Source organism: Thermobia domestica, unplaced genomic scaffold, assembly GCF_964235325.1.
Source record: "Thermobia domestica unplaced genomic scaffold, izTheDome1.hap1.1 HAP1_SCAFFOLD_239, whole genome shotgun sequence".
Lineage (NCBI taxonomy): Eukaryota > Metazoa > Arthropoda > Insecta > Zygentoma > Lepismatidae > Thermobia > Thermobia domestica.
This window is the reverse complement of record NW_027655958.1, coordinates 27,746-54,114: the sequence shown is the minus strand read 5'-3', so window position 1 is coordinate 54,114 and position 26,369 is coordinate 27,746. Positions and strand designations below refer to the sequence as shown.

The 26,369-nt window shown below is 36.2% G+C and overlaps 1 protein-coding gene across 4 annotated transcripts in view; it reads left to right on the top strand.

The window, feature by feature from the left end:
• Positions 1–9,761, top strand: part of l(2)gl (LLGL domain-containing protein l(2)gl) — a 243,921-nt gene extending 234,160 nt beyond the window's left edge. For all 4 annotated transcript variants that reach the window (XM_081747438.1, XM_081747437.1, XM_081747435.1 and 1 more), the window contains one exon: positions 8,619–9,761. In XM_081747438.1, coding sequence (XP_081603564.1) covers positions 8,619–8,681 — 63 coding nt within the window. In that variant the 3' untranslated portion in view covers positions 8,682–9,761. The remainder of the gene's footprint in view (positions 1–8,618) is intronic.
• Positions 9,762–26,369: the final 16,608 nt, after the last annotated feature.

Genomic DNA, 26,369 nt, shown 5'->3' with positions numbered 1-26,369 from the left:
AAAAAAAAAAAAAAAAAGACTAAGTAGCACTTTCGGAAGATCCTTTTTCCATCTTCATCTTAAATCCAATTCGAAGAAGAGGGGAATGTGGATAGGTAAAAACGGTTAAAAGGATTTAAAATGTGGAGCACAAGTCTTCTGTCAAAACACTCACTTGTCGCTGTTCACTGTTTTTTCCCTACCTTTCAGACGGCGGAAATATATAGTAAAAAGACTGCTCCTAATAACATTTATTTCTCCTTTATCTAAATTGAGCGTACGTTCCTCTTTTTGAATGTAATAGAATTCGTAATTTATCGTTCAGTTGCTATTTTTGCTTTCTCTATTAAACTTAAATCCGCAATGCTATGGTTGTAGTCTTTAAGATGCGCTGCCAATCCGGATAACTGTTGCAGGCTACGAGACTTCGATGTGCGAGTGTACTCAGCTATTCTGGTATCAATATTCCTTTTTGTTTCACGTATATATACTTTGTCACACTGAAATTTTACCCGACAAACGCCACTACTTCTTGAGGATCGGTAAAAAGTGCTTTAAAATTTGTTATTTTTCTATGGATTTAGGAGAAACTTCAGAGATTTTGATGTTGTGTTTTTGCAGTATCTTTTTAATTTTTACCGAAAAATGCAGGATCAGAAGGGAACCAATCCAGTTGTCAGCCTTAGCATCTGTTGTTTGTTGGTGGTGGGTGCCGAGGGGTTTACATTCATTAAGTAGTTGTCCTGACTTTCTTCTTGCGCGTCGTTTGAAAATAGCTGCTGTTTCTTGCTTGCAGTGACGTTTTTTCTTATATGTCACCTGAACTCAGATTAGAGAAGTGAGAATGTAATAACCTTGATGCGGTTTCATGAGCGTGTAATCATTGTAGGAATTCCGATCCGTACTGCATTTAAAAAATACTTTTAAAAACTACTTTAATTTCTGTTTGTACACTTGCAGTACAGATCAAAATCAATACGTGTTTCTTAATATTCAAATAAGAAAAGTTACTCAGTCAAACTGACTTTTCTTCATTTACTATCCTAACGCTTTTGCCGACGTCCGTTACCATAGCATAGCTGTAGTGCGCACGCGTTTCGATCTAGTGTAATTGATATTTGTATATTAACGACCCCTGTTAATATTGTACTCTATACGTGCTACGTGAATACCTTACTGTTCTGCAGACGTATTGCACGCTACGGTGCACCACAGCGGTTTTTTAAACTTTGTGGACTCGATCTTTAAGCGAAATCAAATCTGTTTATTGCTTTCCAAATACAAATCTTCATTAACTTACTTGGCATGTCTGTGCACAAAATCAGAAATTAACAACATAAATAACTGGATATGATCGTTTTGTTTCTTCTTTTAACCAATCTTCTGTTTTGACATGAATCTATTTTTTGTTTAAAACGACACCTTTATTACGGATTCAAATTCTTACAGTAGATTCCGATTATGTATTTGAATTAACAAACTAGGGCTAAAGTAAAAATCTTGTGAGCGGAAAAGGTTTCCTTGTAAGATTGGACTTAGAAATGAAACACATTTAATTAAGTACATCAGGGAGTTTCATGGTTAACAATATTGGAATGAATTAACTAATTTTAATCCTTGTCTTGATAACATTAGGAAGATTTCCTTCTGTTTGGGTCAAAGAAACCCACACGTAGATTGATTCATTCCTTGCACATTATCAACGGAAGAGTGGGTGTACACTTTTTAGGCGGCTGTACAAGGAAGTAAAAACTGTGTGACCGCTCCAAAGCAGAGGCCTTAACGGAGAACACAGGTGTTAAACTTGTAATGTATGAACTCCGATTCGATACTCTTGGCAGGAAACGAATCAATTCTTAAAATACAACGAGCAGTCCGTCTTCTGCAGGAGTTCGAATCATTTGCTAATGAACAAAATGACAACTTTTTGCCTTTGTTTTGTGTTGATGTATTAAAATATGAAGTCAGTTTTGCATTCCGACAAGTAGAGATCTATAAACGATAGAACAGTAGTTTAATATGATTCGCTATAACAACTGGCAATTCATACCTTCGAGAGGCCAATAATATGACCAATATGGGTTTAATTCGACCAATTATTGTTTCATCAACTTGAATTTGTACTCTTTATAACAGTCAACGATGGGTTTCTAACACGGAAATATTGTGCAATTTCAGTTCAAAAATAATTCATGTGTCTCGCCTTAATACTTTATTTTGTTTGACACTGTAAGAATAAGATACAATTAATTAATTTAAATTGTGTTTATTCACAGATCTTTGAAAGAATATTTGGAGTAATCACAGCGTTTTGTATTGGATTTAATTTTGCTTTTTTATTGATTTTATATTTTTTAAAGCAAGAAAATATGCTGAAGAACTAAAATTTCTTAAAATGTGAATTTTATTTATTGGTTGAATTGAACTGATACTTGAGTTTTCTAACCATATATTAGCTGTTCTAATAATATTCACGGTGTACAATTTTCTTTTTTCCATGCAAACTGTAGTCTCCGTAAGTAAGTAGAACCCTGTCATCTTTTTAACAGTTTCACTTAACAGTATATGCATGATGTGCCTGCGCAACTGAACATCTAAACCCCATGTGATAACTGGTGCTATAAATACGTATTTATATTGGCGGTGATGGTGGTATGGTATGCTAACATGTTCTAACGTAGTTAGTTCATGGGATGTGTTTTTGTATTTTTATTACACGCCTATGTAAGAAAGAATACGCTAGTTATTGTTGTTTTATTTGGTTGCACAAAAAATGTGTGTGTACTATAGATATGTTATTAGTGTTAAATTCTGGTTCCAGAACGTAGCTGCTTTAAAAATTAGTTAAGTAGATTTTTAGTATACATTGACCTCAGTGATTACTATGAAAGAAACAAATGCTTTTGCCTTATAGGTTTAAATCTCGTAATTGCAAAATATATTATAGGAGCATGTTTAGTATTCATTGACTGTGACCACTATATGCACATCAAAGTTATTAAACAGATTTAAAACCCCCAGCGAATAAAGAAATTTCTGGTATCGTTTCAAGAGTCAAAATCAAAACTTTAGGTCCAAATAAATCCTAAACTTTGTAGACCCGAAGACGTGAAAACATTATACTGTTAAGAGAGCGTTAAAAGAAAATTTGAAATTAACGTTTAAATGCCCATTGACGCAACTGCTAATGAAGCCTTTAAACCCCTAATTAATCTAGGAAGGTAATTTTGGTATCAGTGCGTTTCTGAAGGATGAAGCTTTCCGTCGATATGCATGTTATGCATCAGTTTATATATATATATATATATATATATATATATATATATATATATATATATATATAATTTTTTTAGGGGTCATTTCCTCCCTTGGGTATATGAAGCAGTGAAGTAGTCCACTACATGGTAATATCTTGTATGTGTACTTCCTGCATATATGGGAGATTTTTTTTTATTATTATTATTATACTAATTACATTTATTTTCAGGACGGTTCGATATAAGACAAGATATCTTTTCACTAAATCGGTCCTCACAAATGTTACGTCGTTGGAATTTGTGTTCCATAAGCTTTCCAATGATGTATTAATCATGACTCTGTGATGATTAAAGGGATCACCAGGGCCCCCAACATGAGAGTCTACGATTTCGTTCAAATCCCTGGCGGGCGTAGAAAGGTTAATGTGGTGGAAAATATATAATTACTACTTGATATCACTTTGGTTCTCACAGAGTTTAGTGGTGATGTTTCATTTCATTCAAGGGTAAATTTCTAATTGTTGGTCCAAATCATGATTGCTCTATTTCACCGATGGTTTAACCAATAGTTACTGTGACAGTCATCTGTAGGCTTCCTAGCTGGTCTAGTAGCTAGCACGTGTTCATTTGGTGTACGTGGTCCCGGGTTCGATTTCCACTGGAAAAGCAGTAAAATTTGGACACATTACGATGGTTCAGTTTCCCCTTAAAACGTAGATCAACGTCTCATAGTCTCGGTGCTGAAAAGGAACCTTAAACTTCAACAAGAACTCAAAAGAACAGCGCATATTGAGCTTTGCGATGGACAAACACCGTCTGCATGGGTTTTCTCGGTATTCTCCTTTAGCCTAGCCGGTATAACCGTGGGACGTAAAACTTAAGGATTTCATTTCTCTTCATTTCAAAAGAACAGCGTGTTCATAAAAGGAAGAGAAAGAGAAGTGAAGAAGCTCACATGAGTGGGAGAGAGTACCACCAGACTGTCGGTGGAAGTTTCTAGAACAATCGCAGGCACGTAGAATACTATTTTTCGTGAAGAACTCTGCGACCTTTTGGTGTCCAGAGCAGCCTCCCCATGTTTGAGTAGCATAGGCACCTTTGGCGTGAGAATCCGGGTCCGATTCACAGTGGAAGCTCGTGTAGTTCGGTTCCCAGTTGAGCTGTATGTCCACGTCTCATACAGTATCGTGGCTGAAAAGGAGCGCTAAACTTCAACAAACAATGTGACAAATCTCTGAAGAGGTTAATTTCATTATTTTCGTTAACTTACTTTTTCCCCATATCTTCGTTAAACAGGACTAGGAAACCATGAAGAATACTTAGTTAAATTGATCTATTATATTTAAGTTTGCCATTTTGAATCTGCAAGATGAACAATTAGAAACATTACTGAAGGAAAATGATTTGGAAACAACCAGAAAAGTTTGTATTACGTGTTAAAAATAAATAAATAAAAATCTACGGCAGTGAGTCCCAACATTTTTCGATTCATGGGGCCCATAGCGTGTCTGCACAGCGCTGCAAAGACACTGCATAAGGTCGAAACTCTTGTTAGAAATCATAACATTTAGTGCCATGTCTTGGCACATACTTTTTCTCGTACTGGCGTATATAAAATAAGAAGTAATTATGATTAACCCAGTTTAACCCTTCTGATTAGAGAAACGTGATTTTATTTCCCTGAGCTGATTCCCAGTTTGATAAAACTTGAATGGCTGTATGTGGAAAACTCAGACCGTATTTTTTAAAAGGCAGTTAGCAAGAACATCATCTTTAGGCATGAGACAAACAGATATTGCAGGCGTAAAAATGAAAAATTAAATCAAACTTTTTTTTTTTTTAATTTGTACGGAATTATCTGCAAACAGTATTGTTGGATTCTAGTGATGAAAGGGATAATCCATTGAATAGGTCACTGTACAGCCGCATCAAAAATACACACCTTTATCAGAACGTATTCTTTTGGTATTTATCGTCGAACAGAGTGGACTAATTTAAGTATAGTTTTCGTGGGCACTTTTATTGGTATCTGTACTTTTAAGATAGGGAACAATACTTTGATGGAGATTAATTTTGTAATTGAGTTATAATTGTTCTACATAACTAAGATAATTATTTCACCGACTGACACATACTGGCTTATATTCCGTGGATGTTGATCAGTTTTATCGAAAATCTCACGAAAATTGTCCCGGTCAGCAGTCAAATCATTCAAATTTTAGTATTTTGTACCGAGTATCTTGTTGATCAAAAGTCTCCATGCATAAAAGATCAAATTAATCAATTTGTATTACGTATAAAACTATGCACTCGATTACTCAAAAACGGTAGCTTTTTGAGTAATTGAGCAAAATGATGCTTGCTTTGTATGTCTGATATCCCAATATATATATTCCAATCGTATGTACGTGTATGTATTTGTAGTGTTGGTGTGAGTTTATTGTGATATAAACATGTATACGGGTAGTGATATATCTGTATTCATGTTTTAAGAATTCACGGTAAAAATTTCAGGATGACATGCTCTATGGGAAATAAGAAAAGTAAGTTGTTTACATGAGATCGAAAATGCTTGTTTATTTTCTGAGGTATTAAATCGTTTTAGTAAACGCTTACCGACATCGAGTTACGTTAAATAGCTGATATTATTTGGCATGGTTTCGTAATCCCTTAATTATCGTCTCTAAGAGAGTTATACCGTGTTGAAATATTTGTTGTCACATATTTGGAATATTCCATCATACATGTTCCTCATTCATCACATACAGGAGAAAACATCAACAAATAGTTATTTAAAAGTTAGTTTCGTAATATTCGCCTGAAATTTGCGTGGAGGTTTAGGGCAAAGTAGTAATAACTAGTATTCTGTTTGATCTTGTCTTACTGACAGTGTTGTCAGATGCGAATGTTTAGGAAATTAATCAATTATGTTTGATTTTAAAATAACATTAAAACTGACATGTTGTTTTAGGTGACTTTAGGTTTCTTGGTTAGTTTGATACACAGCCCTTGTCAAGATACTCAAGCATAGCCGATACTAGTACGAAAGCAATATTACATTAAATCCGACACAAAATGAACATGAAAATTATATGTGGAATATGGACGAACTTAATGGAACATGGAGCATATTATTGGTACTAACGCAGGGCGCAGAATTTCAGTCAGATGCACTCGCCAATCCAAAAATGATGGTCACCAGTTATCGATTGCAGTTTTTGGATCAAAGTCCTTACGCGAAGGGCATGGTAAAAATTGTCAGCAAATGATCCAGTGTATCAGTCTTCAGTGAATTCCTGCAGACAGTTTTAACTCTGTTGAGACTGCTAAAGCCTCTCTCACATGAGCAGTACTCACAGATAGAACTGCACAAAATGTGACAATTGGAAGTAAATTTGGGAATCTCGTAAGGCAGGAATCCAGGAGGTAAACAATTTCAATGGAGGATGGGAAAGAGGGGCGAATTACAACGTTGTAAAGATTTCACTTTCCTTGTTCGTTGTGAAGAATTCACATGCCGTGTTTTCTCTCACTCAGTGACAATTATTTTTGTGCGAAACAGAAACTGCGTAGCCCTGTGAGTTTAGGAAGAAACCATTTCTACTGAACACTGGTCGCCAGCTCTAAATTTCTAGTCGCCAATGGCGACCGAAAATTTTGCACCCTGTACTAACGGAACTATTAAATTCTACGTGGAATGAACATAATGTATTCCTGACGTTAGTATACAACACTTGAACTACTTCTTGAACGCAATGAGGCTTGTAACTTTCGTTATATATCATTTGATAGGGTATTTCTTGTTTTTGCTGAAAAAAGATATTGAAAATGAACTAGTGGTTTGTAGTAGCGTGCTTCAAGAAGGAATATAATTCTATAACTTTGTAAATTCCTGTGTCTTGACTGGTAATGAATGTGCGATTTAAATATTCGTGATTGGTATTTTGAAAGTATGTTTAATAGATAAGGACAATAATGTAAACGTGACCTAAATGGATCCTTCGAACACAATCTTCAACAGTACGTACTGCCTTCTGTTTGTATCTTTTTTTTTTTTTCTCACAATTGTTATGGCAACTGCAATGATTAATTTGGAACAATCTCATACTGTAATTGTTATATCATACCGTTCAACACAGATAAATTATATTGAAGAGTGAGTTGGTAAAGGAACATATTCAAGAGATTATGTTCTTTTTGCCACTCACATGTTTCCACATACCTCAGTATAGGTAATCTAAAATTAAGGAATGTGTTCCTTGTTCCTTTCAAGGAAATTAGGTACCTATAATGAACAAAATAGCTATTTCAGTTTAGCTCTCCTATTTAGTGGAATGTATATCTTCTTCAACTCACTCATTCAGTTTTATATATATGCTGTTAACTACTAGACATAACGGTTTGAGGTACCCTGTACAGAATCGTGTTAACTGGTGCGCGGATCACTGGTCCAATCCCGGCCAGGTAAGTTTGTGGTGAACAACATCGTATCTGTTTTTTTTTTTTTTTTGGGGGGGGGGGGGTACTCCCGTTTCCTTTCACATTTCATTCCACCAATTTTTCCATCATCATGCACTTGCTTTAATCATCGTCTCCGTTAGCCTAAAGAGTATAATTATGAGACGTTAAAGTGAAATATTTAATTTCATTTTTATTTCTCAGTAACCACGCACGTCTGGGCTTCTCTCATATTTAAGGAATGCATCGTGAAACTTTGTCCAGGTATTTTTTTGAAACACCGTGTATATATACGTAGATACATTTGTACATGTTTATATCACGGTAAACATACATGTGCTATGTTGGCACGTAGAATGTAAGAATTATACATTTACACTGTCACAAAAAAAAGTTCAATTGCTCGACTTTTTTAAAATTTACATGGAGACTAGATCATTTGGACAATAATTACAAAATACAAACATTTGGAAAAGATTAACCGGGATTCATTTTCCATTAAGTGTGTGCGGTGTCCTTTTAGTAAGTCCTCAACAAAAAGTACGATTAGGATGAATTATCTGCGTGATAACAAGTAAGGGGAAACACAGGTTCCATATTTATTAGAAGGTGATTAAAAATTTTCATTTCGGTTAGCATAATCATGGTATAGTAGTTACCATTTTCACTTTTGGTGTGGAAAACAAGACAGATTTAGTTCTTGGTATTGATAACATGTTGGGTGGATCTTACGTTATAATTATCATCGAAATTGTAAAATGATAGCATTCGTGGAACTGATTTTTAAAGCAGCTATTAAAATGATAGCATTCGTGGAACTGATTTTTAAAGCAGCTATTGGGAGTGAGACTTTTTTTTTTTAAATAAATGTAGCTAAATATAAATGATTATTTTAATTGAATTTTTTGTTTATGCTCATTGCAGATTAATAGAAAGAAGGCACCACTTGCCATAATGGAAGATTTGGAAGAAGTTCCAGAGATGTAGACAAGAAGAGAGAGAGAAAGAATAAAAATATTGAAAAGATAGTGGAATTGATCTGCTTGCGAAGAAACCAGTAATTTTCTTTCATAGCGAGTTTGTGTATATTTCAGTTCAGATGAGAGTGAAATATTTTTTAAAAAAGAAATGGAAAAACGGAATAATTAAAAACAACGGAACAACAATAAGTAGCAGGATCTGCATCTATACGATAGTGTTTTTTTTTCCTACACTAACAATAATAATTTGCATTGTATAATTGAAAGTTTTAAGAAAAATATATATAAAGAACGAGAAATTTTTATATATATATAGATATATATATTGTACAGATGAGTGTTCAGAAATACATAACTGGTATGTGTATACTGTGAGCAGTCTTTACCTGTAGCTGAAAATAATTGTGCGTTTTTACAGAAATAAATCTTGTTAACTCTTTTTACCAGTAACGCCCAAGCAGCTAGGTCTTCTTTAGTACAATAGGGGAAGGGGATAATGGAGTGTGCTTAGGTCGGCTTCGTCATTCCAGATTGCATTATATAAATACATAATATATATATATACTAATATATATATACAGCCAAGAGCTTTCAGCATGTGATAGGTCAGCTTCCGTAAGCAGCCAAGTAAGATTTTGGCAGCAAAAAATTAGAGTAATCAGTATTTTACGTGGTATCTATTTTTGTGAATAAAGTTTTTTTTTTTTTTTTTTTTTTTTTTTTTTTTTTTTTTTTTTTTTAAGTAGATAGTTTTGTAATTGCTCTTTGTATTAAGTCCTGGCATGATTTTTACAACTCGATTTACGAGAAAAAAAACTTTAAAAGCTTTGTGATTTAGATCAGCAGTAAAAACAAAAAGGAAAAAAAGAAAGCCTTGTGAATTTTTCATGTATTTAAATATTTAGGTTTTTGTGGTATGAATAAACAAAAAGAAAAGTGTAAACCCAAGATGCTGATATACCTTTTTTTATATATATAAGATATAATACATGAAGATAAATTTAAAATATTTAAGCGGACCAAGAACTGATTTTACGAAGAAATCGTAACCAGAAACTTAAAAAAAAAAAAAAAAAAAGATAAAAATCCATTGTGGAATGTGCATTGTGTATAATAGTAGAAAAAGGGAATAGGAGAGGAACATTGTTTGTAGTTCATATTTTTAAAAAAGAAAAATAGTTAATTTCTCTTTATTTTTCTTTTTTACAACTGATTTTTAGATAAGAAGACCAAATATCTCCATGGTGGAGCACGTGGAAGAGAATGGTGGGAATTTAAGTTTAAAAAAAAAAAAAATCACGTGAAATTTGTTGAATTTTCGGTTATCAAGTTGGGAATATATCAGAATCACTTATACCTTTTGTATTTCACTGCTAAAGATTAGACAGATTATAAGCAGGCCAAAAGAAACGGGAATATCTAGCTTTCTTTCCGGAGCTCTTACTTGAATTAGAGCTGTATTCTTCAGTTTTTGACACTTTTCTTGGGAGCCTATGGTTCAGAGAATATTGCTGTAGGGGGAATATACAGTGCAAGGCAACAATTAATTGTTTTTAAAAAAGAAATTAGTTTGCATTCAAGAATGCTGTATAGTTATTTTCGTTGAAAATGTTTCGGCTTCGCTTCTTTTCATGTGCCAGGTGTTTGACCAATTAAATAAATTTAATGTTATGGCGGGATGCGTTCCGCAACAACTTAAAAGAAAATAAATGTTGAAATATGACGTTATAGTTCACTTATGAGTATAAAACAAGCAACCTGGTTAACAGACACAGATGAATTACCTTAAATTAAAGCGGGAACGAGGATTTAGTCTGGGTAGAATTAATAATAATTACTGAATATGACTTGATTCATTGGAGTCATATTGGATAAAATAAAATCGAAGACCTTTCTGGGGATAGCTTGAGAGTCATTTACATTGTTTGCTTACATTCAACTTCTTTGATATCTATTGAAAAAAAAAAAAAAAGTGTTCGTGTGTCCTTGTTCGCAGTGTTTGATAAATAGGTTCGCAAGAAAACTTCAACAAGGTTAATACTATTTTTTCTTTTCTTCTATCGTATTTACAGATAAAAGTATATATCTTCTGGAATAGTTTACTCTCATTTTAGTACTATTTTAATGACATTAGTGCAAGATCTTGAAGTCTCATCGCTGTAATTGCCGGGAATCCATTTTTTAATCTTCCATAACGTATACATAATCGCGAATAATGTATTCGGTAAATTGGATAACGAAGCAACGACTTTTAATTCTAAATTGTTGATTTTCACATGGAGTTGTATTATCGTAAAATAATATTTTTTAAAGAAATAAACTATATAATAATCTCTGTTCTCTTATGCGTGGTCTTCTGTGTATAAAGATTATTGGAATTTTTTTTTTTTCTTGTGCTAATGAGTTACGTATTCCAAGCTGAATATTTTTGTGGTGGTGATGGTAACTTCTTTTAAAAAAATAAATAAATAAGAACTAAAATTGTGTGATTTAAGTGTGCTTGTATGTAAGTAAAATTATAAGCAAAGTGAGTTCGTTATTAATTAGAGGTAATATACCATTATTGCTTGTATTTTTTTTTAAAAAAAGAAAAGATAAAAGAAGTATCTATGTATGGACAATTATAAACCATTTTGCCCCTCAAGGCAACAACAACAAAGAAATAAAAGCATCACCTGATATTTGATAATGCAGAATGTGTGTTTTTTGGGATGGAGATCGCTTTTCTGGTGGAGGGTGATTTTAATGGGAAGCGCTTGACTGATTTTTTTTTTTCATCATATAATTGGCATTATATAGTGTTAAGTATTTAAGAAAGAAAATATGACTTGATTACATATTGACTTGCCATTGTGTGAACACATTCTGTTGGAAATGCATTTTGTATTATTTTTACCATGAAGCGTAAAGTTACGTTCAAGAAAATTGTAAAAGTTTAGATAATAATGATAATAAAAATATTTTTATTCATAATAATCATTATATCGCAGTACGTTAATTAAAAATATATAATATAACACTTCGGCAGTTGCATTCGGAAGAATATTTTTTTAAAAGGATAAGTACACGAACTAATAGGAAGTGAAAAATGATGAAGCTCAATTTTTGTATTGTCCTTGATAATTAAATGTTTTTCTACATTTTTTCAATTATTTCAAAGACGTCATCCAACATGTGTGTTAATGTACCTGAAATAAAATAACAGGTGGCAATGGTTTTATAAGCTATTTTATTTCGTATCTCCTTCACCATGTAATTTTTATGTATCACTAGAAGTTAATAATTTAACAATATTCACTGAATAATAATTTATTTACAATTAGTCTTGTATGTTATCAGCGCGGATGTAAGTCTGTAGACCTATGAAATGATAAAATCGTGCGATGGCAAAATAGACCTCCACTTCTGTGAACATGATGTGGAACATCTGCAAAAGTGTACCAAGCGACAGTGTTGGAACCACTTGTGAAACCATGGACCCGCACCATGTTCAGCAATAAGTTGTGGAGCTTTCAGCAGGACTTATCACCGGCTCACAAAGCCAAGACTACAACAGGAGTAGCCTCAGAAGAATGTGCCTGATTTCATTGCTCCGGCCGAGTGGCCATCAGCACACTTGACTTTGTGCCCGTTGAACTACAGTTTGCCGTTTCGGAGGGCATGGTTTGTAGGAAAAAGTATCCAAACCTTTCGAGTCTCAAGCATTCTCTTGTGAAGGCAGTAGCTGAATTTCCCCACGAGACCGTGCGTGGTGTGATCAATGATTAGCCACAGAAAATTCGGTCCTGTGTGAAGGCCAGAGATGGCCATTTTGAACAGTAATTAGTGCTCTCTGTTGACAAGTCCTATACTTTTGTAATATCCAAATATTAATTTGTTAGCTTGGTAACTTCGCTTATAGTTCATAGATGATCATCTAAAGTAGTATTGTTAAAATTCATTTATAGTCGTAGTGTTAAAATTCACACATATTACTCATTATGTATGAATAATTGGACCAAGAATACCACAAAGTACTACAAACGAAATAGTCTTTGATTGGTCAAAGTCTAATGGTAATCTTTTCTATTCGAGAACTCTTTGAGTGAGAAGCATGCAAATGATATATTAGAGTCATTTCCGATATGTATAATTTGATAATGTATGAATTCATGAATTATTCACGTCTATTTAGTTGTTTGATATATTTTCAAAGGCTGGTGCCACCCTGGGTTGAGCGTGATATATCTACCAGTTTTGTAAGTAGCTTTCAGTTCTGTTGGCCACAGGTGCTACTTTTGTGATAGTTTGAAGGAATTGATATCTCAAACACTCCGCCATCTTTTGACAAGCCGACAGGTGCCAATAGTTGACAATTGAGATGGTTAGTTTTAACCTTGAGAATTTTCCGGAATTACTAAAGCTCCCCACTGATGAGAGGAGTTGATATAGCTAATGGTTTTACCAAAACAGACAGGGTAAACAAATACGTACAACCATTTCTTGAATTCCTGTACGTGCTTTTTCTTATTCACATCTTCCTTCCCCCCGCCCCCCTTTATCAGTGTAGTGTTCTAGCCATTTACCTCCAAGGACAAATCGTGGGAATTTTGTCTCCAGTCACAAATACAGAACAGCTGCCTCTTATATGAGAATACGAATACGCAGGGTATGACGTCGTTAGCTTCCCGCGAAAAGTTGCAGTGACGTTTTTGGGGAGTTGCCAGCTTGATTATTCGTAGCTCAATGAGTTAGGGCTGTTCCGATAATCGAGTAATCGGTAACAATTCGATAAAATTTCAAAACCGTTTCATCGATAAAGAATTTTTATTTTATCGAATTATCGAACTTTCGAGACTCCCGAAATGTTTGAGACTCTCGAAATGTTCGAGACTCTCGAAATGATCGAGACTCCCGAAATGTTCAAGACTCTCGAAATGTTCGAGACTCCCGAAATGTTCGGGGCTCTTGAAGTGTTCGAGGGACTCGAAGTGTTCGAGGCACTCGAAATGTAAGAAACATTATACAACTTCCAGACACTCGAACTATTCGAGAGTCTCGAATTGTTTGAAAGCAGCTAATACAGAAATATATCAATATCATTGCATTTGTTGAGTCGCTTGAATATTTTGTAAAGTTCGGGATTATCGGAGTGTTCGGAAGAAATAATGTATTCGAGGTTATCATAGCTGTATATAATATGTATTATATATATGCGGAGTGTTCATTTTAAAACTTCTCTCCTTAGCAATGAGGTGAAGGAAAAGTTTTTTCCCCCACAGATCTGTACAAGGTTTAAGCAGTCTGTCAGAAGAGAGAAATAGGAACAGAAAACATGCATCACCCGAATGGGATTGGAATCCAAGACACCATTAGTCTACTAATAGTCACTTTGCCGATTGCGCCAATAACGGGACAAGTAGAAAAATAATTTTACATATGATTTCGACAAATACAACTTTGCAATAACTTATTAGATGAAAAAAGTTGTTTGACTAGTTTGGCTGCAAGAAGAAATCATTGGAGAGGTGAAGGAACTGAACTGTCCATCACTACTTTTGATAATACCCGAAACTTCGATAATACTCGAAATATCGATAATACCCGAAACTTCTATAATACTCGAAATATCGATAATACCCGAAACTTCGATAATACTCGAAATATCGATAATACCCGAAACTTCGATAATACTCGAAATATCGATAATACCCGAAACTTCTATAATACTCGAAATATCGATAATACCCGAAACTTCGATAATACTCGAAATATCGATAATACCCGAAACTTCGATAATACTCGAAATTTCGATAATACCCGAAACTTCGATAATTTCAAATACTCGAACGGTTTCGAGTAACCGATGACAACTCGATAAATTTTCACTCCCGAAGTTCGATAGGTCCTCAGCCTTATCGAACACCCCTACAATGAGTGCGGTGATTGGCTATCCTCTTACCACATCCCCAGTGACGAGCAGGTCCAAGGCGGGAAGCCAACGACGTTGTACCTTCTAGACTTTTTTAAAAAAATAATAAAAGGGTATTTTGCGTGGCCAAGATACGTAGGTAAATTTATTTATCATCATCATAGGGTAAACATTGCTTCAGTGCGGCCAACTTCCAAGTTAGATAGGTGGCCAACTTAACAGAGTAATAAGTAACGCATGTCCTATGGGAAAATTCGGCGAACCAGGCCAAGATGAGCAGGTGGTCAAGTTGACAGGTTTTACTGTACTTTATTAGGAAGTTGCTGACAGTGCTGGTTGTAAACAGTGAAGGAAGAAGAAGAGTGGAAACGAACAGGAAATCATTCCTCACCGCAAGGTAAGGACTCATTGTTTTCGTTATTAAATTTAGAAGTACTACTTTTGCGCAATAATACAATATCTATAGATGCATACATATTTAGTGAAGGAAGGAAATGAAACTGGAGTCATACTGGAAAAAGTATATTAAAAATAACAATAATTAATAGGTTCATATGGCTGTCATCCTTGGCTACCATCAGTACCAATTTATTAGATCTTTTAATAAATTTAAATAGTTAAATTTCCCCCTAAACTATTGTTTCGCTCTGTCAGTCTGCAACAAAGAACGATTCTAAGTGAACAATAACTGGTACAAAATATTCGTAGTGCAGCAAGTAACGGATTGAGCCTTCGTTGCACTTGAAATAACAAACGATTGTTTTTAATAATTCTCGGATACACAAATTCTACAATATTATTAGTATTAATTATAATATCAGTCTAGCGTCGTCCTATTATTTAACTACGATCACCCACAAAAATAATCATAATAGTTAATCTCCTCTTTTACGTTGCAGTATTTATCATTACCATGCGATGGTAGTTGGGCTAAAATCAAATATGTTAAGCAATTACGAGGCGTATCCGGAAAGAAAGTACCGTTTCGCATTCCCGCCGCTGCTGCGCTGCGATCGGCATTCCGCGCATGCGCGCTAGTCGTCCTTGTTCGTCTGCTCTCAACTGACGCCATTTTGGTTGCTCTGCGTAGTGTTGTCTGTTTACAGTGCAAGTTTAAAATGTCTAAGACAATTGATGCTCCCGCCGACTGTGAGATTCGTTCGGTAATTCGATTTTTAAACGCAAAGAATGTGAAACCGGCAGAAATTCATCGTCAAATTAATGGTGTTTATGGTGAAAACGCAATGACTGATGGAATGGTGAGAAAGTGGGTAAGGATGTTTAATGAGGGTCGAACTAATGTCCACGGTGAGCCCCAAAGTGGTCGGCCTTCTGTTGTCAACGATGACTTGTTGAAGAAAATCGATGAAAAAATCCGTGAGAACAGACGTTTCACTGGGTGATATGCATAAAGGGGACATTCCATGTCAAATCAACAAGTCATCAGACTTGACCATCCCAGATTTTTGTAAAAATTAGTGTACAGCTTTATTACAGTGGGAGATGAAAAAATCCCAAATATTACCTCTCTCCTCCTGAAAGTGTCTCCATACAGGGTGTTCAAAAATGTCAAAAAACTGCATTTTTCAGTTACAGTGATTATCAAAAATTGTCATAAAATGGTTAATATGTGCACTAGAGATGTGGAACAAACATCATTGGAAAGCCTAAAGATTGCTCTACAAGATGTACTATATATTGAAAAAACTTGTAAAATAAAAAATGACACTTCAAAAATCCAAATTAAGATTTTAATTTTGAATTTCGGATAGAAATGTCCCTCTGAATTTGTTCAAAATTGTCCAGATTGTAGACTCATATGTGTACTAAAACACCACAAAGTTGCATTTTGGGCACTCAATGGGATCCGATTCAAAATTCAACATAAACCAAGCATTGCACGATATTGACCATGTGAATATATGGGTTCAGATCGATAACCATTTGCCTGGAGCTATTTACCTCAGCATCAAAGGAATTTATCAATTTCATTTGTTTCTTGTATTCATTTGAATTTACACAATTATTCACCTTTCGAGTTACTTAGAGAGGTATTACGTTTCCAAACAGTACTCAATACAGGTCATTATTCTTGTTAGTATGGATGTTTGTAAATTTATATTGGCTACATTGATACATGTTATTTTCATTCCTTTGTTTCAGGATTGCTGTCACAGACATGTAGAAGTGCATAATTGAAATAGGAAAAATAATTTATTTACTAATTGTTCGTGCTGAAAGTGTGTGAAATGATTGTGAACAGTGTCACTGTGTTTCATAACACATTTGATACAAATATTGTGAAAGGGAGGGAAATATATCCCTCCCTTTCATAATGAGCTCTGTAATAGCATTGCTTAAAATACATTTCACTTTTTAGGCGTTGCGGACCTTCTGGCTAGATCCTGCGGGCCTCACTTTGAGAACTACTGGATTAGATTGATTCAAGTACGGCTACTTTCGTTTAAATATTACAGGATATAAAACAATGACGACCAAGTTCTTTGCACTATACGGCCACAAATCTTGTTTCAATTTTGAGGAACCAATTTGGGAGCACTTTTGCATTTGTGATAGGGAAACAAAACGGAAGTGCTATCTCATGCAACTGTAAAAAAAAAAAAAAACTTACAGTTTAACGTCTCACTATTGTACCATTGAGACTAAAGGAGACGATGATTTAAGGAAATGAATTATTATGGGAGAATTAGTGGAAGGAAATGGGTACCCCGAGAAAATCCCCGGATATGATTTTGTCCACCACAACCTCACTTGCCCGGGGATCGAACCAAGGACCCCACGCGCTAGAGGTAAGCACTCGACCACTTTTTTAAAAGTTAACTGATTCACCGAACAAGTAGCAATAACTTAATTTCCTTATTTTACTATATTTTTACTTCACTGTGCAGTCTACAGTTTGTCCAGTAACTTCCTTAACGACAGGGACACGAACACAGAAATATCAAGGACAGTTAAAATTTCAAAGGCTCTCTCGCCGGTAATCGAACCCGAAACCCCGTGCACCAAAGGCGCACTGCTAGCGCCTAGACCAGCGGAGAGGACAACACTGAGACACCGTGCCCCTATCTCATGCAACGGTGTTTGGGGTTTCCGTGGATTTTGAAAAAGAAATGGCAATCTCGGTTTCCCAAAAACTTATACAATAGGTTAAAGAACCGGAATCAAAGTTTTAAAATAAGCAGAAAAGAATCGATTATCTCACAAATTATAAAGAACAGAAAAAAATGATCAGGTGCAATCTTGTTCCTCATAAAAGGTTACATGTAATCATACATAGCGAGTATTAGATTGCATATTGTAAAACTTTGTGTATTTTTGTCTCATATATAAGGAAGAGGTAGAGCTGTTAATAAAAAGAGCGTCCGGAATCGAACTCCCACTACCAGTTTTATTATAAAATCCACTATAAAGTATTTGTACAAAAATACTATACAATCTGATCTCTATCTCAAAAGGTAAGTAAAAGGTAGTCTTTGACCGAGTGGTCGCAGACAGGATCTCCAACAGAGCCCCGTAGCAGGCTAAGAGGAGTGGAGTTAAGGAACCAATGCTCCGTAGCAAGCAGAGGCAGGTTAAGTTGCCAACAGAGCCCCGTAGCAGGCTAAGCCAGGAGATAGGATAGGCGTAGTCCCGTAGCAGACTAGAGGAGGGTCACCAGAGAACTGGTACTGAGCTGGATTCTTCTGTCCAATTTATAGCGTCCCTTGGGTGGCTGTGGCGCTTCTGCTTCGATTTCGTCTTCTGCTCCGTGGGAGGGGCTAAACGTCGTCTGCAGGAGATCGCAGGTCCCCCTGGTGGAAGTTCCTCTTGATGAAGCACGAGGTGGTGTTTATAAACACTTGATGCGTGGATTTGTTTGTAAACAACTTCACATGGGATATTATTACCTGACCAGGATATTAGTGCGGTTTTTCGTGGAGGGCGCTAGTGTAGTGTTTACATCAGTTTCTAGGTAAGCGCGGTGGGACAGGGGAACGGAGAGCGTCACTTTGCAATGTATCCAACGATTTTCAAAAGTTGCAGTTTACATGTTATAAGTAGCCTAATCTGTTTCGCTTAAGAAAGAACTCCATAAATTATATAGTTGTTACTGAATGCAGTAATGATTATTCCTGCAGTAATGCAGATGTATTGTGGATAATGGCATATGCATGGAAATTAACAATTTAAGAACAAGATAGCATACAAGTGAGTTTCTACCGTGTATTAAGCAGATTATATATATATATATATATATATATATATATATATATATATATATATATATATATAAATGATTACGTTTTATTTGATTTCATTATAAAACAGTAGAAACCTGTAAAACTCAGTAATAAGATGTCATGACTAAAATATTAATTATGGGTTGGTAGCTTAGATACTTGCGCAATATCTTGTAACTGTAAGTTTAAATCAAGTTAAGGCTCGCAATGCTTGTATTTGTTTTAATGTAGGTCTATCGATTGACAACTAAATTATTTTCTTGAGTTGTAGCCAAGAAAGAATTCCGATACTTTTCCACTCGAGAACTGTGGAAGTTCTCTCCGTTGGTCTATTGGCTAGCGCATGTGTCTTTGTTGTACGTGGTTCTGTGAGAGCCCAACAATTAATTTTACAATGTTTCACTTTCATTAATCATCTGTCTCCTCTAGCATAAAGAGCATAATCATGGGACGTTAAACTAAAGAAATTTCATTTCATTGTTTCGATTAATGTGAACCCTTTGAGGGAAAAGGAAGTGAAGAAGAAATTTTCCTTAATTTTTTAAAGGGCTACGGGATTGGATAGCTTGTCTTTCGGGATTGCCTTGTAAAACCTGATTACAATGTATCTTTCTTTTAGGATTATAATCGTAATCCAGCCTTTTGGTAAATGTGAAATAAAAGTATCGATAAAACATCAGCGTATGGGTAATGTAAACATAAATATCATTGGTTCAATACACAATAAATTCACAACTTTTATTTATGAGTATAGAAATTCCCTTTGAACTCCCTCTGAATTTCTTTCAGACCCTAGGTCTCTTGTGACAAAGAATTAATTCTATTATCTGTTTTCATACACAATATAATTTTGAAACTTGGAAGCCTCGTGTTGTCTTTGTGTCTGTAATACGTAATCATTTGTCAATTGACTTCAGAAGACTGAGTTTAGCCCGTGAGCATAAGTTGCATATAGTTCAAACATATCAGATGTACGGTCTTGTTTAACAAATCCTGTGTGCACATATGAAATTCAAAGACAAAGGTAATCAATCGTCTTTAAACAGCTGTATTTTTATTTCAAGTTAAGTACTAAAATGTGCTACGTAGATTTCCGGCCAATTGTTTCATCGCCGGTATCTTTGAGCAATGAGATAGCAGTGGAAGACAAACTTCGTTCTTCTAACTTGATATTTTGAAAAACTTACGCAAGCGGTTTTGTTTCTTAAATACGTATCTATTCACTCTAATCAATTTCAAAAGTACCATTAACTTTATAATAACATAATGAATGTAAGAGTTACCCTGAAAATGTATTTTGTATTTCTTTTTTAATATGAAATTAATTTTTTTCTGAATTTCACGAGCTATAAGAAATCAATTGTCAGGCTCCCCACTTTAGATTTTAATCGCTCCCCTACCGCCTCAATGTAACATTGGGTTTATTTCTTTTAAATATTTTTTTTTTTTCAAAATATGGTAGAAATACTGGATTTTTAAATTACCAAACCATGCTAAATAATGACAGGTTAGATATCAGAGAAAGTTATCTTTATCTACCTTCTTAATTAGGGGAGGATCCAAATCTCCTTCGGATGCGGTTAGATTATCAGTTTCTCTCTCACCAGTCTTTTGCAGCACATCCGAAAATGATCTCAATGCAAATTTGTTACTGAAGGTACTGTCAATCGATCGATCACATGGTCCAAATTGGTAGCAGTTTTGAAGACGCTTTATCTCAAAACTACACAATAAAAATTGCTTTAAACAATGAAAGCGCAGTTGCCAAAGTATAACTTTGATTCACAAAGATGAACTTCGAGGTTTCGTTAACAGATGAATTAGGAATTCCTTACACTCTAATGCTACGAAGTTCTTAGTGTTTCTTTGTACAACACTGAGGTTAGTTTATTCGCAAATTATTGTCATATTATGTACTTTTTTTTCAGTCCCTTAAAATGTTCTGAAAATAACTTCCATAACTTTTGAAATTGTGTTTGTCTTAACTTGAACATATGCGTGAAGTGGTTTATTATGAACAGGGCAAAAACAACTGTGATAGATTAATTACAAGTGATCTGGTTAGAAACACTGTTGTTTGTATTTTAGTTCCAAAATCGGCCGCCCGCACTCGTTCGCTGGTGGACTAATACAATATGTTGAAATTGGAAGTGGACGCGGCACCAGTGACCCTAAATTGGAGTCCACCATGAATTATTAAAGAACAACAAGTGGTTCCTCCGGACATCACCATATTTATTTTTTAACATTTAGGATTTTTAGATTTTTGAGCTTTCGGCATAGACGGCGATTTATCCCGTCAAGTACATGAGAGATGACGTCCCTCGGCGAGCACGCTATCCGGGGAAAGGGAAGGAAGAAAGCGGCCTGGGACCTAGAAGTTAGGTACCACCTCGGCATTTTCTTGGTGTGAATGAGGAAATCCCAAGGAAACCTCATTCAGGATGGCTGGCCTGGAAAAGCTTTTCTAATTTCTCCACCGCGAATCGAACCCGGGACCGCTCGCACCGAAGGCGAGAGCGTTAGCAGTTACGCTAAGCAGGGCCACTATTTTTTAACATGTTTTTGTTTATTTGTTGTAAATTCAGAAGCAAACGCTGTGCCATCCATTGTACTGTACATTTTGTTTTTCAAATCTATATACATTTATAGTCATACACACCAGTCTCTCTTCGAACTTTGTACACTCTTCTTCTTGGCTACACATCCATAAATTCAGCCATTTCGACCCACTCTAACACACTGTGAGACAAGTGAACTAGGTACTGAGGTGGTTCACAAAATTTGGATATTAATCTCAGCTAGTTGAGATTATACTCAACTTTATGCATATGAAAAGTGAGAAATCACAGTTTGATTCATCAGTTCCGAGCATTTAGTCAGGTACCTGAGATTAAATTCGAACGACGTCACGTTGCCTTGCATTTTATGCATACAACCTTGAGATTAATCTGGAAATCTTGAGCAAAGAGTAAGATCTCACTTTTATGCATATCACCCACTATGACAACGCTTTCAGTCGAATTCCCGACGAAGTGAAACTCGCTGTGCAGCAGTGGTTCTCGTCACTGGCGTCATATAGTGTCAAACTCACTGGCGGCATCGTTCTGTGAGGAAGGACTAGATAGTTGATCCACCGCTACGACAAGTGCCTCAACAACAGTGGAAACTATGTGGAAAAGTAGTGTAAGATATGCTCTTTCTTGCGACAATAATTTTCTTCAAATATATATATACAGTGGCGGATCCAGGATATGATCAAGGGAGGAGCTAAACCATATTTTGTCGTTTTATTCAGTGTAAAGCAGGATTGAAGCCCATTTTATCCAGTGTATACCTGAGCGTCAAGGGGGGGCTATAGCCCCTATATCCCTCCCCTTGGATCCGCCACTGTATATATATATATATATATATATATATATATAATATGTGATCAAAAGTATCCGGACACCTGGCTGAAAATGATATAAGTTCGTGGCGCCTTCCATCGGTACTGCTGGAATTCAATATGATGTTGGCCCACCCTTAGCCTTGATGACAGCTTCCATTCTCGAATGCATAGTTTCAATCAGGTGCTGAAAGGTTTCTTGGAGAATGGCAGCCCATTCTTCACGGAGTGCTGAACTGAGGAGAGGTATCGATGTAGATCGGTGAAGCCTGGCACGAAGTCGGCGTTCCAAAACATCCCAGAAGTGTTGTAAGGATTCAAGTCAGGACTCTGTGTAGACCAGTCCATTACAGGGATGTTATGGTCGTGTAACCACTCCGCCATAGGCCGTGCAGTATGAACAGGTGCTCGATGCAATCGCCATCCCCGAATTGCTCTTCAACAGTGGGAAGCAAGAAAGTGCTTAAAACATCAATGTAGGCCTGCGCTGTGAGAGTGCCACGCAAAACAACAAGGGGTACAAGCCCCCTCCAAGAAAAATACGACCACACCATAACACCACAACCTCCGAATTTTACTGTTGGCACTACACACGCTGACAGGTGACGTTCACCGGGCATTCGCCATACTCACACCCTGCCATCGGATTGCCACATTGTGTACAGTGATTCGTCACTCCACACAACGTTTTCCCACTGTTCAATCGTCCAATGTTTACGCTCTTTACACCAAGTGAGGCGTCGTTTGGCATTTACGTGCGTGATGTGCGGCTTATGAGCAGCTGCTCGACCATGAAATCCAAGTTTTCTCACCTCTCGCCTGTCATAGTACTTGGAGTGAATCCTGATGCAGTTTGGAATTCCTGTGTGATGGTCTGGATAGATGTCTGCCCATTACACTTTACGACCCTCTTCAACTGCCGGCGGTCTCTGTCAGTCAACAGACGAGGTCGGCCTGTACGTTTTTGTGCTGTACGTGTCCTTTCACGTTTCCACTTTACTATCACATCAGAGACAGTGGCTCTAGGGATGTTTAGGAGTGTGGAAATCTCGCGTACAGACTTCTGACACAAGTGACACCCAATCACCTGTCCACAAGGGCGCCCATCAAGGGGGGCAAGGTAGGGCGCTCGCCCCCCATGAAGAAATTGTACTTGGAAATATTGAAAACCCAATAGAATTTTTACATTAGTTACAGCAAAATTTGAAACTATACTTGAAACGTCGCTTATACTTGCCCCCCCCCCTTGGAAACCACAACATGGGCGCCCTTACCTGACCACGTTCGAAGTCCATGAGTTCCGCTGAGCGCCCCATTCTGCTTTCTCACGATGTCTAATGACTGTACTCGCCGCGACCTTATTCTGATAGCCGAGATACGCAACTTCAATTCGGGCGCCTCCGCGCATGTTACATAGTTCTTCACGTTACACACGTAAAACATTACTTAGGAGATCAATTCAAAGAGCTAATTGAGTTCAAGTATGTAAAAATGTTAATACAGAAACAATATTTAAAATAAAAAGTACTAGATTTATTAGTAACGGGTTATGAAAATGACGTCACGACTCAGAATCGGAAAGAGAGAAGGAAAGAAAAGAGTGAAAAGCTGGTAGCTAAGATGCGAGTCTCTTGCAAGTGTTGCAAGATTATAAACTTGAAAAATCTTATATCAAAAACAGAAGACCAGTAAAATTAGTTAATTGATCAATGTTAGAAATCGTCCACAATGGATAGGAAATGGCTTAATATTTTTATATGATATATAAATTAAATAGAGTTGCTACCCGTAAGAAACTTCTATGCCTGCTGATAAATGAAACAAAAGAAAGAACGGGACTCACATGTAACTTCTGCAATTTTTGTGCAGAGAGTAACACTGCTCTGGCAAATATCGTCTTCGCGCGTGTGTTAGTTTGGGTACGTGGGTGTAGTGAAACTGAAGCCATGGAGAGTGTTAAGCGCGAAATTGAAACCATGAATAAATCCGAATTATCTTCTCAGTATTATCGCAAACGCGAGGAAGGGAAATCTCTTTAAAGTCAAGGAAAGCAAATTGTCAACAATGTGTACTCTCGACAAAGAGAAAAAATGCAGACAAAACTGTTGAAGAAATTGTTGATATGATTGTTGCCGGTTCGCAGCTAGTTTACTCATTGCTAACGTAGAGTTGCTGTGCTTTGAGAAAAAAAAATCGTACTTTTAATTTATTATGTGGAAGGGTGGCTGCTTGTGTGTTTCTGTTTATGATTGACCTTTTCCAGGTAGATATATGAGAGTAACTTCATTTCTTATCCTTTCTTACCTTAATCAATTCAAATGAATAATCAAAATAGTTTTCATGCTCTGGAGTTTTAATTGTGAGGATTGCAAATACATCACGTGCGAATTTCCAATACATTTATTACTATTGTCGTGCCTTCATGAATTATTAAAAACAAATAAACCAAGAAACATTTTTCGTAGCGGCAGGAAAAGAACGAGAAATCACCGCTCAGCGCGTATCAGCTGAGACCCAGAGCAGCGCCAGTTGAAACCCTGGCGAATGAGAACCCAACCAAAACACACACACACACACATACAAAGGCTTCCCTGCGAAAAGGTTCGCGTGCCAGCATGTACTAATGCGCTTGTGATTCGGCTCTCAAGTTAACATTGCGTTTAGTATACTGAGGTCACTGATAATGAGTACCTAGCAGTGGGTGGCACCCCAATGCACCTAATATGAAAAACGTATGTTTTGGGGGGTGTCTGGATACTTTTGATCACACACACACACACACACACACACATATATATATATATATATATATATATATATATATATATATATATATATATATATATATACTATTTTTTTTCAAAACGGTACCGGTACTTACTTTTCGGATACGCCTCGTATTAAAGCTCCCGTAATCGTGGTACTAGGATCCATGGGTCCGTTGGTACGACGAGAAGTGATGTTTTTGTTCGTTCGATTCTCTGGCTTCGGAACTGAAATGTCTGAAGTTAGAGTCTGCAGGGGTTAACGTAGTATTGAATGGTACGTTTTCCATGGGATGCTGGTCTTGTTAGTATTATTATTATTATTTTAAAGTTATTTATTTATTTATTTTATCTTAGCACAGTCACAAGCTTTTTTTTTTTTTTAATTGTAAAATGCTCTTGAATGCATTTTAGGAATTGAAAACGCTGGCTCGCTCTATTTTAAAGTTAAAAAGTAGGCTTCGTGAGATGATGACGATTTTTATCTCTCGAGCCTTCAAAATACACTCCCCGTTACTTTTCTACTTGTGTCTCTTCGCCATTGCTCCAATCGATGGATGATTGATTTACCAATCATGAGTGATCTTTTGATTATTAAGAATATATGGCTCAAGCTTGTCTCCTCTCTCTTCAATGATCAAGCTTATTAAATTAGAATTTTATACAATTGTGCAAAACTTTAAGGGGAGAAGCGGCTTGGTTTTGAAATCTCATTGAATTAACTAAAAGGATGTACCACAACAAGTATTTATTTTAAAATAAACACTAAACAAAGTTAACAATGAATAAATAACATTTTTTAAAAATATAAATAACGTCCTCAGCAACCGAAAACAAGCTACAACACTACATAGCGAAACGGTTTAAAGGGTAAAAAGTACGTAGCACATCGAAGCTACTGTACTACGAGAAGCAAAAGCGGAAAGTTTTTCACGCAATTAGTATCCTCGTGCAGGAAAGTAAAGACATAACAGATGAGAATAGGAACTTCATTACCGAACTAATACCCATAGTCTATCAAAACATTGCAGGTTGTCTACCAATTCCATTCGAAACTTCATTTGAGAAAAAAAAAAGTTCAACACAAGGATAACCCCATCAGCCTCACCGCATTAAGTCTCGGTTCAGACGTGCAGAAAAGTCTGTTGCGGGCCCGCAACAGAAAACTCTGTTGCGGACCCGCGCGAGCCGGAAATACATTGGTTCATATCATTCATGCCACACGTGCAGACTTTCCCGCACGACTCTGCTGCGGATCCGCAGCGGGCAAAAATTGAGTTGCAGGGTCTGCTGGCTCGCAGAGTCCGCACAGGTGTTGCGGGTCGGAAAACCATTGCTGGCAATGAGGCAAGCCACACGTGCAGACTTTCCCGCGCCCGCAGAAATGGAA